The sequence below is a fragment of the Pagrus major genome, chromosome 2 (genome assembly GCF_040436345.1).
Source record: "Pagrus major chromosome 2, Pma_NU_1.0".
Classification (NCBI taxonomy): domain Eukaryota; kingdom Metazoa; phylum Chordata; class Actinopteri; order Spariformes; family Sparidae; genus Pagrus; species Pagrus major.
This window is the reverse complement of record NC_133216.1, coordinates 19,769,875-19,795,388: the sequence shown is the minus strand read 5'-3', so window position 1 is coordinate 19,795,388 and position 25,514 is coordinate 19,769,875. Positions and strand designations below refer to the sequence as shown.

Sequence of the window (25,514 nt, the reverse complement as noted above, 5' to 3'; positions counted from 1 at the left end):
AAGAAAATGAATCTTACACTAAAAACTAAATACATGATCCAGAAAACATAAGAACTATATGTGACATCACACTTAGAAATAATGAACAGATTCACTTTACCTTGTTAGATTCTGGGATGATTCTTTCTGAAGAGATAAGCGTACAAATCAGTAACTCCACTCAGCTCTTACACACACACCGTGAGTGTTTATGATCGTGTGAGTGGCGTGTGACTGAAACCAGGGTGGACCCCTTATTACTTAATATCTTTCCAGAATCCAAAGTCTGCCTTGTGCGAGATGAGATTGTTTGTGTGTGTGTGTGTGTGTTCGAGATAGAGAGAAAGAACGAGAAAGAGGCAGGTAAGTATGTGATAATCTGTTTTGTGACGTCTTGCTATGAGGAAGGTTTGTCCTATCTCAAGGTCTACCCTGCTCACACATAAATGCACACACACACACACACACACACACACACACACACACACACACACACACACACACACACACACACACACACACAATGGCCATCTGGTGTGGCAGTGTGACCTGGGAGGGCAATAAGAGGAGTAAAAAGGTGGTGGTTAAGATAAGTTTCTGCTGCATCTGTATTTTTGAACTCCTGATTCAACTTTAGACATTACAACAACAAAGGAAAAAAAGGAAAAAGGTCTTAAATGACATTTTTCATGCAGACTATGCCAGAGCACTTGACTTTTAGATTGTGGCAGTATGTCAGTTCAGAAAAAAGTGCCCCAGTCTGAAATACAATGATATTCCTCCAGATCAAAGGTAATTTGATTTGTCATTTTTCACATTGTGATCAAATGAATGATGGTAACAGGTTGCAGGACACACATACTACAGCTTTACCTCAAAAGTTTATATTGTTTTACTCTTGATGGAAATTATTGTATTAGTGAAGTTAAAATTCCACATACACTTTGCAAGAATAATGTTGTATTGAGATTGAATATTTTGATATTTATCATCAACATATTAAAACCAATTGAGATATAATTGAGTTATAATGAATATAATTGCTCCCAGCTCCCGTCAAAGTATCCATGAGCAAGATACCAAACCCCGAATTTCTCCTGATGATGGTCTCTGCCATCAGTATATGAATGTGTGTGTTAATGGGTGAATGTGACAAGTGTATTAAAGCAGTCAGTAGACTGGAAAAGCGCTGTAGAAATGCAAGTCCATTTACCATGTAACAGCTATCAGTTAAAAGATGGAAAACAACCATAAAAATTGTCAGTACATATTAAAATGAGAAGCCTCTGACGACTGTAAGTATTAGGGGTCGTCCATATATGGCCTTTTTCAAGGTCGATACCGATTAAAAAACAAAGAGAATGAAAACCGATATTTGGGACCGATAGTCATTTGCAGTAAAAATGAAAATCTTTGTGTCAAAATTTCAATCAAACAGTGATGAAATAAACATAACAATTTTCTCAAGTACTTAACTTGCATATTTCCTTTCTCTACTACTTTATCCTTCCTCTCCACTACCTTTTTTCGATACATTTAGTTACTAGTTAATCTGCAGATTCAGATTATTCAGAGTTTATAGGCTTTTAATTGTGTCCTGTTGCCAATCAGAAAGTGTTGTGGGTGGGACATTTTGTGAGAGGATGCTGCATCAGAGCCAAAGTAGCACATTTTTAAATTAGTTCATTTTATTGGCAAAGTAAAGTACTAAAGTACGTTATCGTTTTTGCTCCCAGGCGGAACCTTTGTGCGGTGACACCGGACAAGAGGCGGACCCTCTGGGTGAACACCAGCGATTTCCGGTTAAAGTTGTTTTAAATTTTTTTGAAAGCTGGAGCGAGAGATTGGCAGGTACGTACACGACATATAAATGGGGGTGAAATATGATATTTTATGACGTTATTTTTTTTTTTATCTAGAAGACCATCGTTGGTGACATTAACGTTATGGGGTTTTATGTTAGAAAGCCGGAAGACTTCAAATCGTATTTTAACGATATGTTACGTTAACTTACCGTGTCGTGTAAAATTGTGTTTCTCTGCTGCTTTTCTTACATTAGCTCCGACACATGCCTTATAGCTCCATTTCTCTCGTAAACACCTGGTTTTTCTCGCATTGTTTATTTTGTGTAAAAGCTGTTCATTGCTACACAGAAGCTAGCTGGTCGACACTGTATTTGTTGTTGGCAGACATGTCCACGCTGTTCCCCTCTCTCTTCCCCCGGATAACGGAGTCCCTGTGGTTTAACTTGGACCGTCCCTGTGTGGACGAGACCGAGCTGCACCAGCAGGAGCAGCAGCACCAAACCTGGGTAACAAATCACCCCTGGTCTCCTTCTCACTCTATTCATGCTGATACTCGAACATACTAACACTCCGTCTCCACCTCAGCTGCAGAGCATCGCTGAGAAGGACAACAACCTGATGCCCATCGGGAAACCTATTTTCGAGGTAATGTGAAGGTGTAGCCTTGAAGATATAGTCCGCAGATGCATTTTAAAGGAAAGGTTCAACCAAAAATGAAAATTCAGTCATTATGTACTCACCCACATCCCGATGGAAAGTCAGATGAAGTTTAGTAGCCCCAAAAAACTGCATTGCATCATTCTCATAAGCAACTGAAGTTCATGGGGACTTGTTTTAAAACGTAAAAACAACAACCAAAAAAACCCATAAATGGCTCCATACAGCTCATTTGGTGTAATCCCAGTCTCTGGAAGCCCCTGGATCCAAAATTCATTTGTAAAGATGTTATTCACACACCCTCAACGCTCAGTCAAGCTTGTGCACCAACTTCAGGCAGGGTGCATGCTAATGCTTTTGGCTTAGCAGCTACAGGGATGATTTCAGCTTGAAAAGGGGAGTAAATAACGTCTTTTCAAATCAATTTGAGGATCTTATGGCTTCGGGAGACTCGGATTATGCTGGACGAGCTTTATGAAGCATTTAATTTGACTACAAAATATCAACCGACATTCCATCGGCATCGGTGTGAGTAGATAATGACTGAATATTCATTTTCGGGTGAACTAATCCTATAAATTGATATGCGTTGTGCCACAGTGTGAAACATACACTGGTTACATAGTCCCCCCCATTTATGTCGTCTGCCTTCACCTGTCAGCAGGGGGGATATGAAGATGAGGAAGAGGAGGACGACGAGGATGAGGAGGACAGCGAGGAAGACTCTGAAGATGAAGAGGACATGCAGGACATGGATGAGATGAATGACTACAACGAGTCACCCGATGACGGCGAGATCAATGAGGTGCTTTGATGTATGACTTGTATAAAAAAAAACCTACAGAGTAAACACTGTCTTTACAAGGTGGAATTAATTCTCTAACATCCTTTTAAAAGCATTGACTTGGATTTTGTACTTTTTCTGATAGAAGGCACTGTTACTATATTTCTAAAATACTCTGAAATTTAGCTCCCTGTCCTCTCTCCAAACAGAGAAGTACTTTTATTTCATCTGGGTTTGTTTCTTTCTTTCAGGTTGACATGGAGGGACCAGATCAAGACCAAGACCAATGGATGATTTAAGAAAAAAAAGACCATGTTGGTCTTGATGAAGCTGTTTGGCACTGGATATTTTACTTCTTACGTAAAACATGACTGCAGCCCCTTCAGTCGAGGACACAGATACATTTTATTTTTTTGTGTAAACAGGAAAAGAATACAACTGAATCAAAGCTGTACCAAGGTGCTTCGGAAGCAGATCAGGTAAATCCAGCACAAGTGTCTTATGTCAAGCTTCAGTTTGGACGTCGGTGGAAATAGCTGAGTGTTGCTACCTGGCACACGTTCACATTGTTAAAACACTGGCGGCTGTCGTCTGACTTTTCTTTTAGTTGGAATGTGTGAATCTGTCAAATACACACACACACACAATTGTATTGTTTTAAAATATGACCTGGTCATATGTTCAGTCATGTGCCACTTCTTGGATAGCCTCCAAACAGCTGACTGAGGTCAAACAACACTTCAGTCAGCTAAATAATTTGTTACCTATGAAGGAGATGTCACCATATGGTACAATTCTGTTTCAGAGCAGTGTTGTGTATGCTGCTTATCTTTTGTTACAGATATCTGAATTTTCTTAAAAGCTTGTGAAATAGTTTTATGTTCAGACACTTCTTATTGAAAATGCGTTGTAATATTCTTTTACAATGTCAACAGCCATCACCACTGAAGAATCGTAATGTAAATATGCACACACACACTGTCTATCCAATTTCTTATGTTCTGCTAAAGGAGTCCTTACAGACGTGTTGATTATTTGTACTGAAATGAACAGGAGCCTTGATTATTTGTATTAAATTATTTTGATGAAACCAAATTTATTCTGTTTTTTTTATATTTAATGTCTTATTAAAGCAACATTATGTAAATCATGTTGATGGTTCAGTGTCTTGTAATAGGGTGAATGGTGTCTCTGTCTCAGCCACTCTGCCCCCCATCACTTGTTTCTGCACTATGTAACTTCAGTGAGAGGGTAGGATCACAGCGTTAAATATGTGTCAACATGCAAGTTAACAACACATAACATTGTTATGATGTAATGATTCTTGTTTGTAGTTAGCACCTACATTACATCTGACAAACTGTTATGGACCTGGGATTTTTATTAACAACAGTGGCGTTGCACTCAGAAACTGTGGGTGGCGCCGAAGATCCCCAGCAGGAATAAAAAGTTGGATGTTGTTTCTGTAAAAATGAGTGTTGTGTACGTGGTGTTACTAAATTTGTACATGACAGTTTATTTTCCTGATAGTTCCCTTTTTTCACAGAAGAGGGTGCTGTTAGTGAGGTATTTTGAAAGACATTCATGAAGTATCCTTGAGTTGCCACCCATTGCATCTCTGAATAACTACATACTGAGATGTGACAGTTTACAGGTGAATCAAACCTTGTAGAGAAGAAGTTACAGTTATGTTTTCCTTCAAAATTTTATTTAAAATTTCTTTGAACATGGGGTATACCCTCATCAATCCATCTCTTGCCACTTCATCTACTTGATTCCCTGGTAAATCAGCTCAGCCATCCCGTCCCTGATGCCTTTGCTGTACTCCAGCATGGCCCGGTGGATCCTCCACTCATACAGGCCGCTCTTACGAATGTGTCTGAGGAACTTTGGAGCCCCGGGGAACAGCACGTTGTCAGCCACAATCATAGATCCTTTTCCCAGCAGACCAGAGCCCTCTAGCATCTGTTACACACACACAGGCAGTATCATGTAACTGGAGGAGTGGATCAGGTGGCAAAATATAATGTATTTATTTAAGAACAATTTCAGTGCATGTACATTACTATCTATGCATGTATCTTAAAGAATCAGGCTTCGGCAGACTCGAAATACACATTAAATTGTACATTCAGTATGGCTTCTTCCAACTAGCCATCTTACATGTGGAGGACTGAAACTGTCACAATCAAAAATAAATAAATGGCACAGTACATAAATTAATATGCCATTAAATACAGCAAAAATTAAAAAAATGTTTTGGGCAATAATTGATTTATTTTTTATTAATTCCTTATTTATATACTTGATGAGTATTTTATAAATACAGTGGAAACGCAAAGGGAGAATAATATGTAATAAATATGTAAAAACATTAATACATTTAAAGGTGCAAAATGTCAGATTTTTAGTTGAAAACATCAAAAAATGAACTAGAATTATCAACAGAATGAAGAAATTTGTTTTGATATTTTGACATACTGTTGCAGAGACGTCCACTGAAGTTAACATGTTAACAGGCCAGCAACAGCAGACCCCTGTTGTAATGTTCTAATGATTAGTTTTAGTCACCTGCAGATCAGGGGCGTAGCATTTCTTCCAGTGGTCCATGAAGATAAAATCCAGCTTTTCCAAACCATAGTTGGACCGTAGCTGAGGGATCACTTCATCGGATGGACTCACGATGAGCTCCACCTGGAGAGCACACAGCATGGGTGTCACAAAGATACAATATTCTTCATATTCAATAAATGAAATGGAAATGTCCCAGATTTGCGTAAAAAGATAATGACGATTGCCTTTAGGTAAGTCATTTGGGGCTTAAAGGACTAAAGTGGAGAGCATTTGGATTAAAGGTGACATTTTTCTGCTGTCTCACCGTGTCATCGTCAAACCCTGCCAGGCGGATGATTTTCTCAGCGATGGCAGCATTCCTCTGGTCCATCTCGACGCTGTAGAGCCGGGCACCCAGAGGCAGAGCCCGGGCAATCCGCACGGTGCTGTACCCACAGTGGGCACCCAACTCCAGCACCGTCAGGGGGCTCTGCTCCATCAGCAACCGGTCCAGGATCTTCCCTACATGCAGATGAACCAAACATGTAAAAATCATGCTCATAAACAGGACAGTTGTTGTGTAAAGTAAAGGATCTCCTCACCTTTTTTAGGCCCAATGTTGCTGATGAACTCCACCTTGCTGCACCAGATATCGAAGGCATCCAGGATGCTGTCAGGGTCTCCAGGGGTGGCGTGAGTGAGAACATACTGGTAGGCGCGCTCCTCTCGGCTCAGACCAGTAACACAGTCCTTCCATATCCTGACCAGGACCGCCCGATATAACAACACAAAGTAGTAACGGTACTTGATAATCAGTGTCAGGAGGAGGGGAATGAAGGCCAGAGCAATAGCAGGAGACACCATCCTATCCTGTATAAAGAAAAGCACATGAGTAAATTCATTATTCATGATATGATACCTTGTTTTAAGGAGCTGGAGGCCATGTGGTGGAGGCCAAAGTTATCTTAAGTAATCAGGTCATGGTTTCTGTAAAGAGACAATCCATCTAACAATCTAGATGGATAAATAGCACGACAGGTAAGATGAAATATATGTATTTTTTATTTTGGGGTGAACTGTCCCTTTAAAACTAACTGTGCTGCCCTGCAGTGTAAGAAAGCAGCGTGATAAGTCTTGCTTAAAACTGGTCATTTTTTTAGTTGGTATTAGATAAGAGGAAAATATGAGGATAAAAAACAACTTTGGTAGTCACCCAATCAACTCATTTCCTTAAGCAGCAGCTGAAGTCTCAATATCATTTTCATCAGTCTCACATGCAGGAATGCATGAATACAACTCTTTCTGTGTAGCTGCTGGTGCTCTTATAATGCTCCATGTGTTAAATGATCTAAGCCATAAATTTATTACAGCAAAACAACAGAAAGCTAAAAAAAAACCCTCAAATTAATGCAAAGAAAGAAGAGAAAGAAAGAAGTATACATCACTGTGTCAGGTACATTTGGAAATACTTAAAGATGACAATAACAACAATTAAGGCAATTTATTAATCAAATTATCTTTACAAAATTTCACACGTGACAAACCGTCCTAGTTTTGAACTACACTTGAGCAGACTGCACAGTGACAACCTTTCACACTTCAGTCCTGTGGTGGATGTGATGTAACTGTAGACTCTTCAGGCTTTCTGCACCACACACAACAGATAATCTAACAAAATATTTGCATCAGACTTAAAGTCTCTTACTGTCCCATGAAAAGCTGACATACTCACCTGTTTTCTTAAAAGTCTGGTGAAAGCAGAGCGGCAGCAGCGCGGATGATAATGAAGATTAAAGTGGATGAGAGGAGTGTAGAAAGACGGAGGTGTGTGTGTGTGTGTAGGAGAAGGTAAGAGACCTGGAGGTATGAATAATTTATGTATCACATGCAGGACAGCGTATGTCATGTAATTATTTCCAGTTACCAGACAGTGACAGCAACTAACTCTCTAGCTGTTAAACATCACTTTTTGTCATCTTTGACCCAACAAACAGATAACCTTGTGTCCAGGTATATAGGTTAAGAATAGGAGCAGATACAGTGAGACAAAGAGAGGCCGCGAGAAACAGACATTTGATATATCAAGTCAACATCAACAGGTGTGTGTCTGTGTGGAATCAAATTACTTTTTTTTTTTTACTGAGTCATGATGGAAAGCTCAAGAAAGACACACATACAGAAGGTGATGTAAGAAATATAATCAAATGTGACTTACGACAATATTTTAAAAACCTCAGTATAATCATGTTAAGTACAAATAGATATAATGAATGAACAAAAATGACCAAATTCAGCTCTTAATGATTTATTGTTGACATCACATTTAATTTCTCTCTATTCAGTGCTTCTCTTTTGATGTGACTTGAGATTATGGCATCCAAACACGTGATTGTTGTTGTCTTGTCTTTTCACAGAAGTGTTTTCACTCATCAAAAGACTTTGATGCTACTGTGAAACGAAATGGTAAAATAAAATGTAAAGAAAAACAGGCCTTTTATATTTATTGCTTATGCTTTGTGTAGAAAAGTATTACGATGATGGTAGTGTTAGAAAACATTTTATGATTACAGGAACAAATGCTTCAACCTAAATATGTATCAATAGAAAACTTAGACCCCTGCAAACACTACCAAAACACTTTGATTCTATATATACAAATGTACAAGAAAATACACAAATATCGCCCCAGTTGTAATTACATCAACTTTTGCATACCATGTGCAGTAGTAACTTTTGAGACAATGCCTTACCATCAACGCCTGTGTGAGATTTTTTAAAATGATGGGGACCTTGGTAATTACAAAAAGGTAAACAACAGGGCTTTAACGTATGATTATTTTCAATATTGATTAATCTGCTGTTTATTTTTAGGATTAATCTTTTAGTCTGTCAAAAAAGTGCGAAAAATCCTCATCACAATTTCCCAGAGACCAAAGTGACGTTCCCAAATTGCTTCTTTTGTCCGACCAACAGTCTAAAACCCAAAGACATTTAATTTAAGAAAAGCAGCAAGTCCTTACATTTAAGAAGCTGGAACCAGCAAATGTTTGACATTATTGCTTGAAAAATTACTGAAACTATAAAATAATTATCAAAACAGTTGGCAATTAGTTCTTTTGCTTGGCTTATGTATTGACTCTTGGGCTCTCTGTCTTTTGTCATTCGTGAACTAATAATCATATTCAAAAATGCCTACTGGTCAGTTTGCTAAAATGAGGCTGTATTTGACATGAAGGAACACAAACATGGTGAGTAATGGTAAAGTAATCATGATGTCATGATACTTGATGGGACAGAAAATAATCTGCATTTACCAAGTAAGACTTGATTGGTTACTGATTACCTGGAATTTAACACCTTCTTTAGAGTTAATCAGGAACAATTAATCAAAAGAGTGGCCAGTATGCAGATTTACAGACGTCCATGAACTAATCTTTAAACACTGGTTCATTTACATAGTATCCAACAGTCTGTGCTCAACTGATTTATTTAGTGTTATTTGGGACATTTTTGTTAGCAGAACATTGTTCCCAATTTGTTCCTAACCCATTCTTTGATAACTTTAATTTTGGTTGTTGCTATTAACAGCACATTAGGACCACAAAGCAACATCCAGGGGCAGGACTGCAATAGTTAACTCCCTGTCTACAGCTGCAACAGTTAGTTGATAAATCAATTAGTTGATCAAAAGAAAATTAATTGCCAGCTATTTTGATCATTGGTTAATCGTTTGTCATTTTTCAAGCAAAAATGTCAAACATATGCTGGTTCCAGCTTCTTAAATGAGAGGATTTGCTGCTTTTTTTTGTTTTTATGATGATAAATGAAGAGTCTTTGGGTTTTGGACTGTTGGTTGGACAAAAGAAGCAATCTGAAGACGTCACCTTGGGTTCTGGGAAATTGTAATGAGCATTTTTCAAAATTCTTTTGACATTTTATAGACAATTAACAGTTAATCATGAAAATAATCAGCAGATTAATTGGTCATGAAAATAATCGATGCAGCCCTATCTACAGCTCTGGGCAGGACTGTTTAAGGAGACCTCTGATAAACTTCTTCAGCTCCTTGTCCCCTCTGGCCCACTTCACCAGTCGAGTCAGCACCAGTCTTCCCTCATCAGCCTGAGCCAGGGCCAGGTACCATCCACCCTGGGCCCCTGCTTGTCTCTTATCCGTCTGCTCCTCCTCTAACCCCCTGTCTACGATTGTCTCCGCAGAGTCTAAGCCAGGACAAGTACAGGTGCCTCCTTCTTGCAGCCACAAAGCATTGTGGGCCATTGCGCCTCCGACCCCTTCTGCCCTCTCCGCACCTCCCCCTGCCCACCTGAGGATGCGGCTGCGGGCCGTAGGCACCAGCTGACGGTCCCCTCCCACTGTCGACACACTTCCCAGACGCATCTTAAATGCTGCGATAGAGACAGAGAGAACTTTCAGACACATTACTGTTTTGTATTAATACAGATGGTTATGCTGATCCATTCCTGAAGAAAAGGGGATGTATTTTGCAACCTATGGTATCTAAATCACTTTGCTCTCACCATATGAACTGCGGCAGAAGTTTTCCTGGATGTCAGTCTCTCCTTCAGCAGCCAGACTACAGGCATCACAGATAACACTCCCTGGGGGAAGGAAAAGGTGGGAGTGGTTTTAGCATTAACATTAGATAACTGAGTGTCTGCAGTGGGGATGTTGAATAAAATCACTAAGACTGGTGGGACTGTTGTCTTTGAGCAGAAACTCCAGGATCAAGGCATGTAAAGCAATTCTAAGAAAAGATTGGAATAAACTGCAATGAAAGCCAGAGCGAAATGTAGGTGTTACAACAGCAAAAATAAACAAACTAAAGAAAAAACTTTCAAAAGCTATATGCATTATATCCCAGTACCTTGGGCCGTACACATTCTGTGCATTATTTGTACTACAGCCTGATTGATTATGACCTTGTGAGACTGATACCAATATCAATATTAGAGTTAAAAAAAATGGATTTTATTGTTTAGTAGTTGGTTTTTAACAGAAACACATGATATAAACATACACTTTTTGAAGGACCCTTTCAATTTGGTTATTAAACTATTGTGAAAGTAGAAAAAAATTATGCACACTCTGGTTCCATGAGCATTTTTTTTTTACTTTTTTAATCATGTTTTGTTGATCTTGAAGAAGGCCTGAAAGTCAATACATCATTAAGTCCAAAAAGAAAAATGCATATGGAGACAGAGTATGCCACTTTTGTACTTCCTAGTTTACTTCATGTTTTCAGATACTACGGTTGAACATTTAGTAGCACTCTGGTTGAATAACTATCTAACGAAGGCTTTCCAAATGAACTCAAACATATCTTTAACATCTGCTGTTGACGTTTCTTGTCACTTGTTTGCTGATACCGATGTCTGTCACAAGCTATTGGCCGATGATACTGGCACGCTGATATCGGTTGAATCCAATGTGTGCATTGTACAGAACTATGTATGTATGAATGGCACAGCATTGGTGGTGTAGGGCACTGAGAGAGTATTGTGAATTTATGGGGGACAGTGCAGTGGATATAGTGCAAAAAACTTGTATTGGTACACTATAAACACAACAAACTCAAACATGAACATGAAAAATGTGTTTATGAGTTCACTGTTAAGATGACATTTGATGGTGAAAGTGTTTCTGAGATAGTGTGAGAGGTTTAAGTTATCATAGTTAAGTAAAAAGTTAGAAAGCCTGACAGAGATATCCGTCCTCTGACCTTTCAGGGCCTCCTCGCGCCTGACCTCCTCCACCGTCCGCCCCTCGTGCTCTCCGGTTGCCGGGATACAGAGCTCGGTCCCTCGCGGGAACCGGGTACAGTTGAACATCTCCGGCCAGGGGAACCCGAACGCGCTCATGACGGGCACGCAGCCGTCCCGCACCGCCTCGCACAGGCTCCTGCAGGGGCTGACCGGCCCGCTGTACTCCGGCAGACACACCGGAGCGAACAGCGAGCACAGGAACTTCTTGGTGTCCCGGTGGCACAGCTTGGAGATGAGGGGCAGCCAGGCCGCCGACTGCTGCTGGGCCTCCCTCAGGGTGTCATGGCCGAGCAAGTTGGGGACCCGCATGTGCCTGTAGCCGATCCCGTGGCACAGAGACAGGGTGCTCGGGATGGGTTTACACACCGAGCGGACCGAGGAGCTGAACCCGAGCGACGGCGGCCCGAGCTGGGCAGGAACCACGGTGTCAGACGCATGAGAACCGCCAAACAAGAGCATAAAGCTGAGCACAGAGACTAACATAGCTGTGTTTGTTCCAGGGAGAACAGACTGGAGGCGACAGAGCTGCTGCACTTCTGCCTGGACTTGACCGGCCTGAAGGTGTAAACGAAGAGGTGTGGAGGAAACGGGGGGTTAATGAGAGGGCAGGCGCCTCCCAGCCATCAGACTGGCGTCTGCCTCCACACCTCACAGTGCCAGCGGCGGCATGTTGTCAGAGACATGATAGAGAGTCTCTTTTAATACCGTGTTCCTTTAGTGCAAACTGTGTGGCTGACACTGAGCAGGAAAAGTGAACTACTCCAGTGAAGTATAATCACCATTTTGCCCTGTACAGTCAAACTATGCTTTAAATGGGGGACTGTGTAGTTTTGGAGAAGACATTAAAACTCAGAATTTTAATATTTACCATATTAATGAGGTAATAATACAAACTCAGAAATATGTATTTTTCCCATATCTGAATAAACAAGCTGTTCTCAGAGGAAAATAAGGTCCCCAGAACACTGTTTGAAGCGAGAAAGGTGGCAGGGTCCGCCACATATAAATAAAGTAAAACAGTATGAAATTGTGTTGTCCTTTAAGATTAGTTTGTTTATTCAGTCATGAAAACAAAGAGTTTGTTTATTTAGTTTGTTTAGGCATAAAAAAATCAGTCATGAAGTTTTTCTCTTCTGATTGAAATTTCTTTCCCAAAACTACATAATGCCTCTTTAAACTTTGGTGTAGACTACATAATTTGTCAATATAAATCCTGCATGCTGTGTATAATATGTCCAGGCTATGTATGTACACATGCATTTAATGCAGCCATGATATGTACACATATTGATCCAATATTTATTCTATATTTCTTTGCACCACTGTTATTGCTTCTTTGCAAGACTTGTATTTTTTACAGAATGGTTAACTGCCATTTGTGCATATGATTTTGTGGAAATTAATGTTACTGTTGATTAGGATTACATGAAGCTAAACAGTGCAACTTTCAATTCAGGATGCTGCTCGGTCAGTCGAAAAATCTTTTTCTTTTTGTCTCTGAATCCAGGCTTGGTGATGTCTGCCATTGAAGTAGTAAATTATTGTTTTTGTGCTGGATTACTTTCTATTTTAATGTTTGTTTTGTTTGTACTATCATGCCTGTATTCATTTAATTTCACACAATATATTTATATAGTTTGCTTGTGTTTGCAAGACACTTATAATTAACTCGGAAGTATTCACAAATGTTTCTTGTAATAGACGAAAGAATATGATTATGTGTGATGCGATGTATGACAAGCTTTGAAAAACACTGTCTGTATTGTGAAATGAGTCACTCGAACAAAAAATCTAACTTGTGCGTCAGTCAGAGAAGCACTGTGTGGTTCTCTGTCATCATACTCAACCAGAAGGCATCAGTGAGCCTTTCATGTTGTTCCAGGGTGAAACATGCCTCGTCCTGTTCCCTTCTCCTGCTGCTGTCTATTTGATTATGCTCAGTCGTAGGTTCTTATGGATTAAGACAGCTTGAGTTTGATTAAACATTTGCAATGTTTGCATATGACTAAACTTGCTACACTCTTTCAGAGAAAAAGTAGAGAAATCACTGCTTGAGCAAGTGGAATTGGCAGTGTGCTAGATTATAGCGCAGTGCATGAAAGCTACATTTGTCACATGAAGGACTGCAGCTTGTTACTTTTTAGAGTAAATAATGCATTTCATATTTATGTCAAGCTCATACCAGTAGGGAGTTTAAACAGTAGCTATACTGCACAATATCAAAACACTTTTTAGGTTAATAGATCAATAATTTAACACTCTACAAGCATGGCTGAATTGACCTGTCAGGGCACAAGGGCAATATTCGCTGTTAGGTCCCTGCTGCCCTCTGTTAGGCCCACCCTGTCATTTCCAAGTTCCTACTGAGTACAGTGCACACAGCAGATTATACACCCAAAGCTATAGGTCAATCAGCACTCCTACGATGAATGAGCATTTCTTGTTTATGCACTGCATGATGCAAAAACTACAAATCTGTTTTTAAGGGGCTCCTCTCATGCAGTTTGGTCTTGTTCACAAAGGACAAATTATTTTTTAAAATGTAATAAAATGTTTAAATTTTTTCGGGAATGTTAATCTTTTCCATCTGTTTTTTCCCCCCCGAAAAACAAAGCTCACGTTTGAAAAATCCCCCGTCACGTGACGAAGGCCGCAGCTGCCTCTCAAATACCGGAAGTGGTCCCTATGTTGTTGCACCAGAGCTGCTGTCATGTGATAGCTCGTCCGAGGAGCTGCTGCTGTTGACAGTAGCTTCCTACCTTTAGATGAAGCTCAAGTAAAACCACGCCGGGGAGAAGTTTTATGTTTTGTTGGAGAAGATAAACACGTCTCGTTTCTGACGGAGAACAGGGAAGCTGGGGTTGTGTAGCTTCGCCCCTCGGACGCTGTCATGGGTTGCTGTTACAGCAGCGAGAACGAGACCACAGAGCAGGTAGTTAGCTGCTAGCTGGCTAAAACTGTCCCTTTAATAACCATGTTTTTATGAAGAAGCGACGTGCGAGATATTAGTTTTTATTCAGCCAGGATATTTTATGCATGAATTGGAGCTGATTAATGTGTGACGAATTTACCAAGTGGTTGTTTTTAAGTAGTTAAAGTGAAAGTGACACCTGAAAAGCAGCTTTAGCCTGCTAGCCTAAGCCTTCGTGAAAGGCCTGGCCCAGGGCAGGCTGAGAAGTTGGCACTCAGATGACAAACGATTATAGAGAAGAAGCCCCACACATCTGTGAAGGCAAAGAAACGCGTTTTGAAGATAAATGTAGGGTACATATGACAACTTATTTACAGCTACTTTAAAGATTAGCAGCACAGGACAATTACTGGTTTAGTTACATTCTTGTTTGTTTGTTTTCAAGTAATCTGTAAATAATTAAACTACTAGTAAATGAAGTAGTAGTACTGAATTGTGATACAAACGTGCCCACTGACGACAGAAGGGGTAGATATTCTGGTCCATGGTCTTGTTGTGTTTTGTGTCATATGACTCAAGATTCCCTGGTATTTTTGGTTTAAGGAAACAAGTCAGTACTTCCTTCACTCAGTAAGCTGCCCTCACGTGCAGTTGTCTGGTCTTGACAATAGCATAAGGAGCACAGTAGTAAGACATATCTATCCCATATTGTACCTGTGTTACTAATATGTACTAGTCTGAAAATGTAACCTTGTCTCATTTAATATAGTATAATCATCAGTTAAACCCAGTCCAATTCGTCCAGTTGGTTCAAATCAGTGTGAACTTGATTAGGGTTAGTCATTCAGATAGAAGTCCAGTTTTACTGGCAACAAGGAAACTATGTATGATCAGTGATTAACTTTGGCTCTAGCTGTTGTAGTTGGATTAAACATTTATGTTTCTTGTGAGGTTTGACTGTCAGTGGAAGAATGGTGAAACTGATCTGAGAGCAGGTTCTGTAAGGAATAGTGATACCTCAGTTTCCTCACATTCTCTAATTATTAATGGTAACAAACTGCTTTTTGTACCCATTGGAGAAACCATTTCTAATGGGTCACACTGTTATCCATCGTTTTCTTATGTCATGCTTAATTAAGAAAACATTACTTCAGGCACTCTTGTTGCTATACATCTCAACTTCATTTGTTTAACTGCCATTAGCTAAAAATAACTTTGTAATTATGAATTTATATTCTGCTCGACCTTTTCTAGGACCCTGATGAACGTAAGCCGCTGATCCCCCACCCGAACCCTGTCAGCAAACCCCCAAATGGGACCGACTGGCTCACTCCCAGTGTCCCCTCAGCGCGGACAGATGAACAGGCCCTCCTCACATCCATCCTCACCAAGACAGCACAGTAAGTCATGCTTGCATAGCTGAGCCAGATTCGGCATATTTCCTAATAATAAAGCACTTTCATGTGGTTCTTTTAATAAACCTGCCATTATTTCCCTGTCTTTCAGGAACATCATTGATGTCTCAGCAGCTGACTCCGTCATGATGGAGCAGCATGAATACATGGACAAAGCTCGGCAATACAGGTATGTGGGTGAGCTGTTGGGTAATCGTTGTTGTGGAAGGTTGCTGCTGCTCTGTAGTTTTCTGTTTTGTTTTATGTGTATGGATATGGGAAGCGTGTGGGTCTCTGTTTGGACAAGCGTTGGCTTTTAAAATGAGATGAATTTGTGTGCATTGCACTTATCTGAAGATGGCGGTTAAGCAGCTGAATCATGCATGTAGGTAAGATATCATGGGTATATTAGTTGCGAGAGCCATATAATGATAATGGCCTTAGTTGAATTTTTGTGCGCTTTTGTGCTGTCTTTACTGTATGGTGCTTTGCGGTGTGTATTCTGGTTGTAGCTCAATCGTTTAAAGGTTAAGGAAAAGACAACTTAACCCGGCATACACAAGTTTATTGCCAAGCTTGTTGACCACCATCTACATTTTAGATTGGTTCTCTATAAACTTCCCTTGCACTTCCACTCCATCTCTCACAGGGCATGAAAGTAATGCTGACTGGTAATCCAGTTTGGCAACATTTCTATCTGTGTTCATGTTTCCATTACAGACTAAATTAATAAATAAACTAAGGTTTTGTCCTGTGATGTTGGTTGTTGTCACTTGGGGGAAAATGTTTAGCAATCCGGTTGTCTTTGCGACAGCGGTGGCAACAATAATACCACTGTGGAAATGCAAGGGAGGAAAAGTTGTCTGTTTCAAAAGTGAGCCAGTTGTGTATCCAAAAGCATGTACTGATTGGTTGGGACACATGGTTGGTGCTGGCTTCAATGTAGGTGGGAAAATGAAACTGTTAATGTTTGAAATTTCTGCACCAACCCAATGACATGAGAGGGAGATGGAGGAAGTGATTCAACCAGAAAATTGCAACACCTTAGGCCTTCTGCCTCAAACTTTACCTGAAACCTCAGATGTAGTGACATAGCAGCTTTGTTTAGGCTAAAACACACGAGAGACAAGGTGATGTGTGGTGGACAAACTGTGTTTTAAAGTCTAAACTGCAGTTTAGGTAATGATGGAGCAATAGTCTTATTAAGCTTGTGTTTATTTTATGTTTCAGTACAAAGCTGGCTGTGTTGAGCAACAGTCTGCCACAGAAGAAAGCCCTTGCTCTCCCCTCCCTCACCAGCCAGCCCCACCAAGTGCTTGCGAGTGACCTGGTGCCATACTCAGATGTTCAGCAGGTAATCAATCGTACACTAACACACAAGAGATATGTTGGCATGTGCTGTTTCCTTGTTGGCTACATCTAACACCAGGAGGAAACGGTATGCAACATGACGAAATGTGTGGCTTAAAAGAAACCTAACCCTTTTCTGTTACTGCTTTTGTCTTCGACTAGTCTTGTTTTATTCAGTAAAATTGTGTATATGACTTATTTTGCACCCTTCACATAAACTCTTAACTGTCTTCCTCTTTCTTTTCAGGTGTCCAAGATAGCAGCCTACGCTTACAGTGCAATTTCTCAAATCAAAGTGGATGCTAAAGAAGAACTGGTGGTCCAGTTTGCCATTCCCTGATTCTGCAACTCTGGCCTGCATATCGTTCCTCCCATCCTGCTCTCTCTCTCTCTCTCTCTGTCACCTCTACATCCTCACCCTCCACTCCAGCTCACCCTTTATTAAAGCATCTTGGTCCTTGTGCTTCTTAGCTATGCCTCTAACTGCTACAAAGACAGAGATGATGTAGGATTGCACCCCATGGCTGTTATTTAGTGTTTACTGTAAATGGGCCACTGGGGTGTGATCTGATATTTACAGCAACAAGGCCTCCTCTGTATGTGTGGATCACAGGCTTTCTCAGAACCAGCTGTGGAAAAACCATCACTCATCCTTCTTGGTGATCTCTCTTATCTCTTTTTAGGTTTTCAGGGCTGTCTCAATATCTTTATTGTTTTATTTTCTCTAGCCTGTATACTCAGGCCACACGGCAGACTGTTCTCCGAAGAAAAACAAGAATATACAGTTTCATAACCTGGGACAGAGCTGTTGGATTTTGGAACAGGAGAAATGAGGAATCTGTGTGGCAAGGAGGAATAGAAATTATCACAGTACCATAGGTGCGAGTGCAATGGTTGAGTATTTTAGCTGTTTACCTGGATATAAAACTTGCAACCTGGCTTTAATTTTGCACTTCATATGTCTTTAACTCTGCAAAGTTGTCCTTGGATGACAACAACAACAAAAAAGGTAAAAATCTGAACCTAAAAAAGGAGAATATGTTCAATATTAAGATGTCATAATTTAAAAGGTTGTTATCCTATAGCCACGATGAAGGCTGGCTAGGTTTGAGCATCAGAATTAAGTTAACTTTTGGCATGTCTCACTACAGCCTAAACATGAACCAGTAAACCAATCCGACTTGAGTGAGTTTCATTGATTTGTTTTTTTTCTCACTGTACTTATGTTTAGAAAGTGACAGTGAATCAGGCCTGGTTGGTTAGGTGTGTCCAGTTTGTTACTCCAGTTGAGGCCAAATCATGAGTGACCTGTCCATGGCCGGTGGTTGGTGAGGATGCAAACGCATGCAGGAGGAGGGGGGTGCTGGGTGGGCCTACTAATGTCACAAGATGGAGCTTTCTTGGGGCACACGTTCTCCAGTTTACAGACAGTAATGTGTCCTCTTCAGTTTTCTAGCACTAACAAAATGAGCTGGCAGACTCTTTAAATCAAATCCCAGAACTTCATGTATCTAATATGTAGGAGTAGATGCATACAGAGATGAAGGGGGTTGGTGTGTGGAGGGTGCAGGGACAGATATCGTGCATTCATGCCTTCTATGTATAGAATTTTCCGATTGAGTATAAAAAACAGATGATGGATTGTATGAATTTCCTCTTTTCGTAGAGAGTTCATTGGTCAGGATTGGTTATGATCTTGTGGTGACGACGAAACGTTTTTACGAAACGCAAGAACACTTTTAAGGCTTGCGTTTGTCGACTTTTAAAAAAAGCTTTTCGCTGCAGATTGTTATATGATTGAGTGGTTCATATTAATCAGAAAACTAACCATTGTAGCAGTGTGGGAGAGCGTTAACAATCTATGTACCACCACCGCAGATAAAATGATCCGAGACCTTTTTTGTGATTATTTATTTGTGTTTTTAAATGTATATTTGCTCTTCGGAGGAGAGCATGCGACTGTATGCGTGGGCAGGGAGCACGGTGAGCCGCTCTTGAGTCTCTAAAGGGATGATCTGCAACATGGCTGTGATTATTTCAACCACGCTTTTGATTTGAGCTTTTTTGCAATGGGTTCTTGGCATTTTTTTTTTTCAGTTTTTGTTTGTTACTCAACTGTGTTATACTACCTGAAATATGTTTGTAATATCTTAGGCTAGTACCAAAAAGTTTTAAGATTTTGTTTTTTCTTTTTTGTCTGTTTGTTTTTTGGTTTAATTAATTCATTAAAAATTTTCAACATAAGCACTTGTGACTTATTAAGTAAATCTTCCAATATGATGTACAGATCATTCAGTGACATTAGCCTCAGTGTTATTGAAAAAGAATGATCATTTTGGATGGCTAAAGCATTGACTTCTTTTCAGACTATCCAATAATAAACTGTTCATTCAAGCAGTTCAAAAGAAATCATAAGCATTAAAAACAATGCTGATTTCACCACAGACAAACATACAATACATTAATATTTTTGAGGTTTTCCTGAAAAGGATGTGAAGCACAGAACATTTGGGTGAAACCATGATCTCAACACACAACCATGGATATGAACCAGCAGTCACTGGACAGTCTTCCTGCTGCGGTTGTTGCTGTGATGCCAAACCTTCGCCATGACTCGCTCCTGGCTTGTCACAGCGCTGAAATCCATTGCCTTTAACCGAGGCAGAGCAGAAATCACACGACTCCTGAATGCACAAAAACACACATTGATGCATGTGAACAAAAAGGTTTACACACAATTTGTGTAAACTTTGAAAAGTTGACCTTATCTCTTCCTTGCTAATGCTACACACACACACACAACTATTATGAGAAACTCTAGACTTTCGACCAGCAGTCCTTCTTTCTTTCGCCGTGTGTTTGTAACCAGTGTTGCTACGCAGAACTGGGATATGTAATATGAGCTTGATCTGCATTTAAGCACCTGTCCCAATGTTCTGCACCTACATGCTTGCCAAGCATTCGAGCCTCTCATAGACACACACATTGACACCCTTGCACTCATGTAGCATAAGTGAAAAACCCTCACTCTGCAGCTCTGAAGTGTTTGGCAGTATGAGGTGCTGGCTTTGACTGTATTTGGTCCTGGTCTCTGCAAACTACCAACTGTTGGGGATAACCACCGGGTGCTTATGATCACCATGCTTATTCACATTCAGTTTTTATAAATGAACCACAAAACAATGGCTGAGAATTAAAAATGGCTCACATCTAAGCAGGATGTGTGTGTAACTGTGGTGAATTTGTTCCACCTGTAAGCGTTGTTGGTTTCTAGGACATTCCCATGCAGAGTGATGGTGTGCAGATGTGGCAGCACTCCCAGCCTGTCCACCTCTGATAGAATAAAAATGCTGTTGCCGTGAAGATACAAAACACGCAGTTCGTGCAGCTCGCACAAAACCTGCAACACAGGAACATACATATTGCAGGTTTATTTTGACGTTAAGAAGACAATTCTGCAAGCAAACATGCAAATAAGACACGGAGAGAAGGGAGCTTACTTGATCTATGTGTGAGATTTTGTTGAAGGAGAGGTCCAGCCAGGCGAGCAGGGAAGGCTCAGCCAGGAAGTGTCTAACAGGCTTCTGGAGGTCATGAAGCTCAGTGATGTTGTTGTTATTGAGACGCAGGGAGCGACTTTGGTACTTCATCTCTGAATTTCTCTTTAAAGGCCGCAGACTGGTGCGTGGTTCCTCTATCCATGCACCTGAGACCATGAATAAAAATACATACAGTGAATATTAATTACTGGTTTGTTGATTTCTTTGATTTTCTGTAACATTTTATGCTGGTGCACACTGTTTAAAGGGCATCTACATTGATATATTCATTTTTTGGTAAATAAAATAATTAAAATTGTATTATAAAGAAGAATAATACAGCCTATATGTACATGTGTATGACAAACTATGTACATAGATATACTGAAAAATGATTTCTGAGGTGTACTTATTATTAATTATTTTAATTATACTGCAGTACACTGTTACGTGCAGCCATTACAGCAAAGGTACAGTTATTCCCTAATAATAATGTTAATACAGGAAATAAACAGTAATGTAAAGTACTATAAGGTGAGGCTAAAAAGTATTTCAGGAATATGATAGAGTGTACTACCTGCCAAACTGCTGATTTGTTTAAAAGACAAATCCACTGGAGCTCCATACATATTCACACCTGTTCACTCACCTGTGGGAGGACAGTGACGTCATGGTTTGACCCAGTAATTCCCCAGAAGCACCAGTAATTTGATCAGTTTTTAAAAACAACACAAATAATCATTTCTAAACACGCTTGATAGCTATTGTGTCACGTTTCACTATCTCATGCAACTATGATGCATTTCTATGGTACATCCACACAAGCACAAATTTCCCAATTCTGCCCGATTTGTATTTGAACTACCTCAGTGAACTGTAGACCTATCACAAATATGATATACTTACCTACTACAACTAAACCTATAATAGTAACAGTCCTCTAAACTTAAAAGTTATTCAGAAATCCGTATTTCGATGTGACATATAGCGTTAGCTAAACATTTAGCCTTGCCGAAGAGACAACAACCCGTCTCCAAGGAAACGACCAGGTGCAGTGCCGAAAAACGACTGCCCCCGACGGGAACGCGCATCAGTTCAGAGGAAGTGGGCGTAGGTCTACTGCGGGTCAGCTGGCAGACGCAGCACCGAGAGAAATGTTTTTTTTACTGTGCAATCCTGTAGCCCAAGTGAAGAGGCTACGGAAAAAGAACGGCGCAGATTAAAAAATTCCATAATGTAGGCTAGTTGTCAACAATTGATGAGGGTAGATGCTTTACCTTGCCACTTTTATTGTTGTTGTTGTTGTTGTTATCGTTGTTGCAATGTGATTTTACACCGCTTTGATCTATAAATAAAGTCATAATTCAATATCCCTGTTTCAGTGATTTTATAACGAGGATTAGGAAATCAATGCAGAAAAGAATGCAGGAGTGTTTCCACGTCACATTAGATAGCAATCATATAACACATACTGAGAAATTAGTAAGTGCTATCAGAGGTGGGTAATAACGATTTACATTTACTTCATTACATTTACTTAAGTAACTTTTTGGATAACTTGTACTTTTAAGACCATAATTATGAATACAATAATGCAGTATATATAGAACTGTAGGCTAACTGTAACGGATTGCCTTTACATTCTGCATAACATTCTCTGTGTTTGCCAGGTGCATGTACAGTGAATTTGGTCAATATCACTCCTTGCAATCCAGAGTTACAGGGTGCAGTCACTTTTCGGCAGGCCCTGCTGAAAAGTGACTGCACTCTGTAAGTCCTTATTGCAAGGAGTGATATTGACCAAATTCACTGTACATGCACCTGGTTTCCTCTGCCGAAAAGTGACTGCACCCTGTAAGTCCTTATTGCAAGGAATGATATTGACCAAATTCACTGTACATGCGCCTGGTTTCCTCTACTATTAATGCTGAAAAGACAGAGAATGTAACCCCTCCCAATCCAGAGTTACAGGGTGCAGTCACTTTTCGGCAGGCCCTGCTGAAAAGTGACTGCACTCTGTAAGTCCTTATTGCAAGGAGTGATATTGACCAAATTCACTGTACATGCACCTGGTTTCCTCTGCCGAAAAGTGACTGCACCCTGTAAGTCCTTATTGCAAGGAGTGATATTGACCAAATTCACTGTACATGCACCTGGTTTCCTCTACTATTAATGCTGAAAAGAGAGAGAATGTAACCCCTCCCAATCCAGAGTTACAGGGTGCAGTCACTTTTCGGCAGGCCCTGCCGAAAAGTGACTGCACCCTGTAAGTCCTTATTGCAAGGAGTGATATTGACCAAATTCACTGTACATGCACCTGGTTTCCTCTACTATTAATGCTGAAAAGACAGAGAATGTAACCCCTCCCAATCCAGAGTTACAGGGTGCAGTCACTTTTCGGCAGGCCCTGCCGAAAAGTGACTGCACCCTGTAAGTCCTTATTGCAAGGAGTGATATTGACCAAATTCACTTTACATGCACCTGGTTTCCTCTGCCGAAAAGTGACTGCACCCTGTAAGTCCTTATTGCAAGGAGTGATATTGACCAAATTCACTGTACATGCACCTGGTTTCCTCTACTATTAATGCTGAAAAGAGAGAGAATGTAACCCCTCCCAATCCAGAGTTACAGGGTGCAGTCACTTTTCGGCAGGCCCTGCCGAAAAGTGACTGCACCCTGTAAGTCCTTATTGCAAGGAGTGATATTGACCAAATTCACTGTACATGCACCTGGTTTCCTCTGCTGAAAAGTGACTGCACCCTGTAAGTCCTTATTGCAAGGAGTGATATTGACCAAATTCACTGTACATGCACCTGGTTTCCTCTACTATTAATGCTGACAAGACAGAGAATGTAACCCCTCCCAATCCAGAGTTACAGGGTGCAGTCACTTTTCGGCAGGCCCTGCTGAAAAGTGACTGCACTCTGTAAGTCCTTATTGCAAGGAGTGATATTGACCAAATTCACTGTACATGCACCTGGTTTCCTCTACTGTTAATGCTGAAAAGACAGAGAATGTAACCCCTCCCAATCCAGAGTTACAGGGTGCAGTCACTTTTCGGCAGGCCCTGCCGAAAAGTGACTGCACCCTGTAAGTCCTTATTGCAAGGAGTGATATTGACCAAATTCACTGTACATGCACCTGGTTTCCTCTACTATTAATGCTGAAAAGACAGAGAATGTAACCCCTCCCAATCCAGAGTTACAGGGTGCAGTCACTTTTCGGCAGGCCCTGCCGAAAAGTGACTGCACCCTGTAAGTCCTTATTGCAAGGAGTGATATTGACCAAATTCACTGTACATGCACCTGGTTTCCTCTGCCGAAAAGTGACTGCACCCTGTAAGTCCTTATTGCAAGGAGTGATATTGACCAAATTCACTGTACATGCACCTGGTTTCCTCTACTATTAATGCTGAAAAGAGAGAGAATGTAACCCCTCCCAATCCAGAGTTACAGGGTGCAGTCACTTTTCGGCAGGCCCTGCTGAAAAGTGACTGCACTCTGTAAGTCCTTATTGCAAGGAGTGATATTGACCAAATTCACTGTACATGCACCTGGTTTCCTCTACTGTTAATGCTGAAAAGACAGAGAATGTAACCCCTCCCAATCCAGAGTTACAGGGTGCAGTCACTTTTCGGCAGGCCCTGCCGAAAAGTGACTGCACCCTGTAAGTCCTTATTGCAAGGAGTGATATTGACCAAATTCACTGTACATGCACCTGGTTTCCTCTACTATTAATGCTGAAAAGACAGAGAATGTAACCCCTCCCAATCCAGAGTTACAGGGTGCAGTCACTTTTCGGCAGGCCCTGCCGAAAAGTGACTGCACCCTGTAAGTCCTTATTGCAAGGAGTGATATTGACCAAATTCACTGTACATGCACCTGGTTTCCTCTACTATTAATGCTGAAAAGACAGAGAATGTAACCCCTCCCAATCCAGAGTTACAGGGTGCAGTCACTTTTCGGCAGGCCCTGCCGAAAAGTGACTGCACCCTGTAAGTCCTTATTGCAAGGAGTGATATTGACCAAATTCACTGTACATGCACCTGGTTTCCTCTGCCGAAAAGTGACTGCACCCTATAAGTCCTTTTTGCAAGGAATGATATTGACCAAATTCACTGTACATGCACCTGGTTTCCTCTACTATTAATGCTGAAAAGACAGAGAATGTAGCCCCTCCCAATCCAGAGTTACAGGGTGCAGTCACTTTTCGGCAGGCCCTGCTGAAAAGTGACTGCACTCTGTAAGTCCTTATTGCAAGGAGTGATATTGACCAAATTCACTGTACATGCACCTGGTTTCCTCTACTATTAATGCTGAAAAGACAGAGAATGTAACCCCTCCCAATCCAGAGTTACAGGGTGCAGTCACTTTTCGGCATGCCCCGCCGAAAAGTGACTGCACCCTGTAAGTCCTTATTGCAAGGAGTGATATTGACCAAATTCACTGTACATGCACCTTGTTTCCTCTGCCGAAAAGTGACTGCACCCTGTAAGTCCTTATTGCAAGGAGTGATATTGACCAAATTCACTGTACATGCACCTGGTTTCCTCTGCCGAAAAGTGACTGCACCCTGTAAGTCCTTATTGCAAGGAGTGATATTGACCAAATTCACTGTACATGCACCTGGTTTCCTCTACTATTAATGCTGAAAAGACAGAGAATGTAACCCCTCCCAATCCAGAGTTACAGGGTGCAGTCACTTTTCGGCAGGCCCTGCCGAAAAGTGACTGCACCCTGTAAGTCCTTATTGCAAGGAG

The 25,514-nt window shown here is 40.7% G+C and overlaps 5 protein-coding genes across 6 annotated transcripts; 2 read left to right on the top strand and 3 right to left on the bottom strand.

The window, feature by feature from the left end:
- The first annotated feature begins 1,754 nt into the window (after window positions 1-1,754).
- anapc15 (anaphase promoting complex subunit 15) lies at window positions 1,755-4,375 on the top strand. Of its 2 annotated transcripts, none has more exons than XM_073484220.1 (5): window positions 1,755-1,830; window positions 2,169-2,290; window positions 2,370-2,429; window positions 3,106-3,246; window positions 3,477-4,375. In XM_073484220.1, the coding sequence occupies exons 2-5, from the start codon at window positions 2,171-2,173 to the stop codon at window positions 3,522-3,524; spliced, it is 369 nt and encodes a 122-aa protein (XP_073340321.1). In that variant the 5' UTR covers window positions 1,755-1,830; window positions 2,169-2,170; the 3' UTR covers window positions 3,525-4,375. The 2 variants fall into 2 exon arrangements, with proteins under 2 accessions (XP_073340321.1, XP_073340312.1); XM_073484211.1 differs by having other exon boundaries at window positions 3,103-3,246.
- Window positions 4,376-4,981: 606 nt separating this feature from the next.
- tomt (transmembrane O-methyltransferase) lies at window positions 4,982-10,159 on the bottom strand. Its single transcript, XM_073481213.1, has 5 exons — window positions 10,103-10,159; window positions 6,381-6,648; window positions 6,104-6,300; window positions 5,797-5,919; window positions 4,982-5,190 (listed from the first exon to the last, which is right to left on the bottom strand). The coding sequence occupies exons 2-5, from the start codon at window positions 6,640-6,642 to the stop codon at window positions 4,993-4,995; spliced, it is 780 nt and encodes a 259-aa protein (XP_073337314.1). The 5' UTR covers window positions 6,643-6,648; window positions 10,103-10,159; the 3' UTR covers window positions 4,982-4,992.
- Window positions 8,828-12,219, bottom strand: sfrp2l (secreted frizzled-related protein 2 like). Its single transcript, XM_073481212.1, has 3 exons — window positions 11,519-12,219; window positions 10,317-10,397; window positions 8,828-10,184 (listed from the first exon to the last, which is right to left on the bottom strand). Exons 1-3 carry the CDS (start codon window positions 12,042-12,044, stop codon window positions 9,790-9,792), a joined length of 1,002 nt encoding a protein of 333 aa, XP_073337313.1. The 5' UTR covers window positions 12,045-12,219; the 3' UTR covers window positions 8,828-9,789.
- Window positions 12,220-14,249: 2,030 nt separating this feature from the next.
- On the top strand, window positions 14,250-18,401 carry lamtor1 (late endosomal/lysosomal adaptor, MAPK and MTOR activator 1). Its single transcript, XM_073489405.1, has 5 exons — window positions 14,250-14,493; window positions 15,727-15,872; window positions 15,979-16,056; window positions 17,097-17,220; window positions 17,464-18,401. The coding sequence occupies exons 1-5, from the start codon at window positions 14,452-14,454 to the stop codon at window positions 17,554-17,556; spliced, it is 483 nt and encodes a 160-aa protein (XP_073345506.1). The 5' UTR covers window positions 14,250-14,451; the 3' UTR covers window positions 17,557-18,401.
- Window positions 17,443-21,705, bottom strand: lrrc51 (leucine rich repeat containing 51). Its single transcript, XM_073489393.1, has 5 exons — window positions 21,662-21,705; window positions 21,333-21,404; window positions 20,717-20,922; window positions 20,468-20,616; window positions 17,443-19,900 (listed from the first exon to the last, which is right to left on the bottom strand). The coding sequence occupies exons 2-5, from the start codon at window positions 21,382-21,384 to the stop codon at window positions 19,774-19,776; spliced, it is 534 nt and encodes a 177-aa protein (XP_073345494.1). The 5' UTR covers window positions 21,385-21,404; window positions 21,662-21,705; the 3' UTR covers window positions 17,443-19,773.
- Window positions 21,706-25,514: the final 3,809 nt, after the last annotated feature.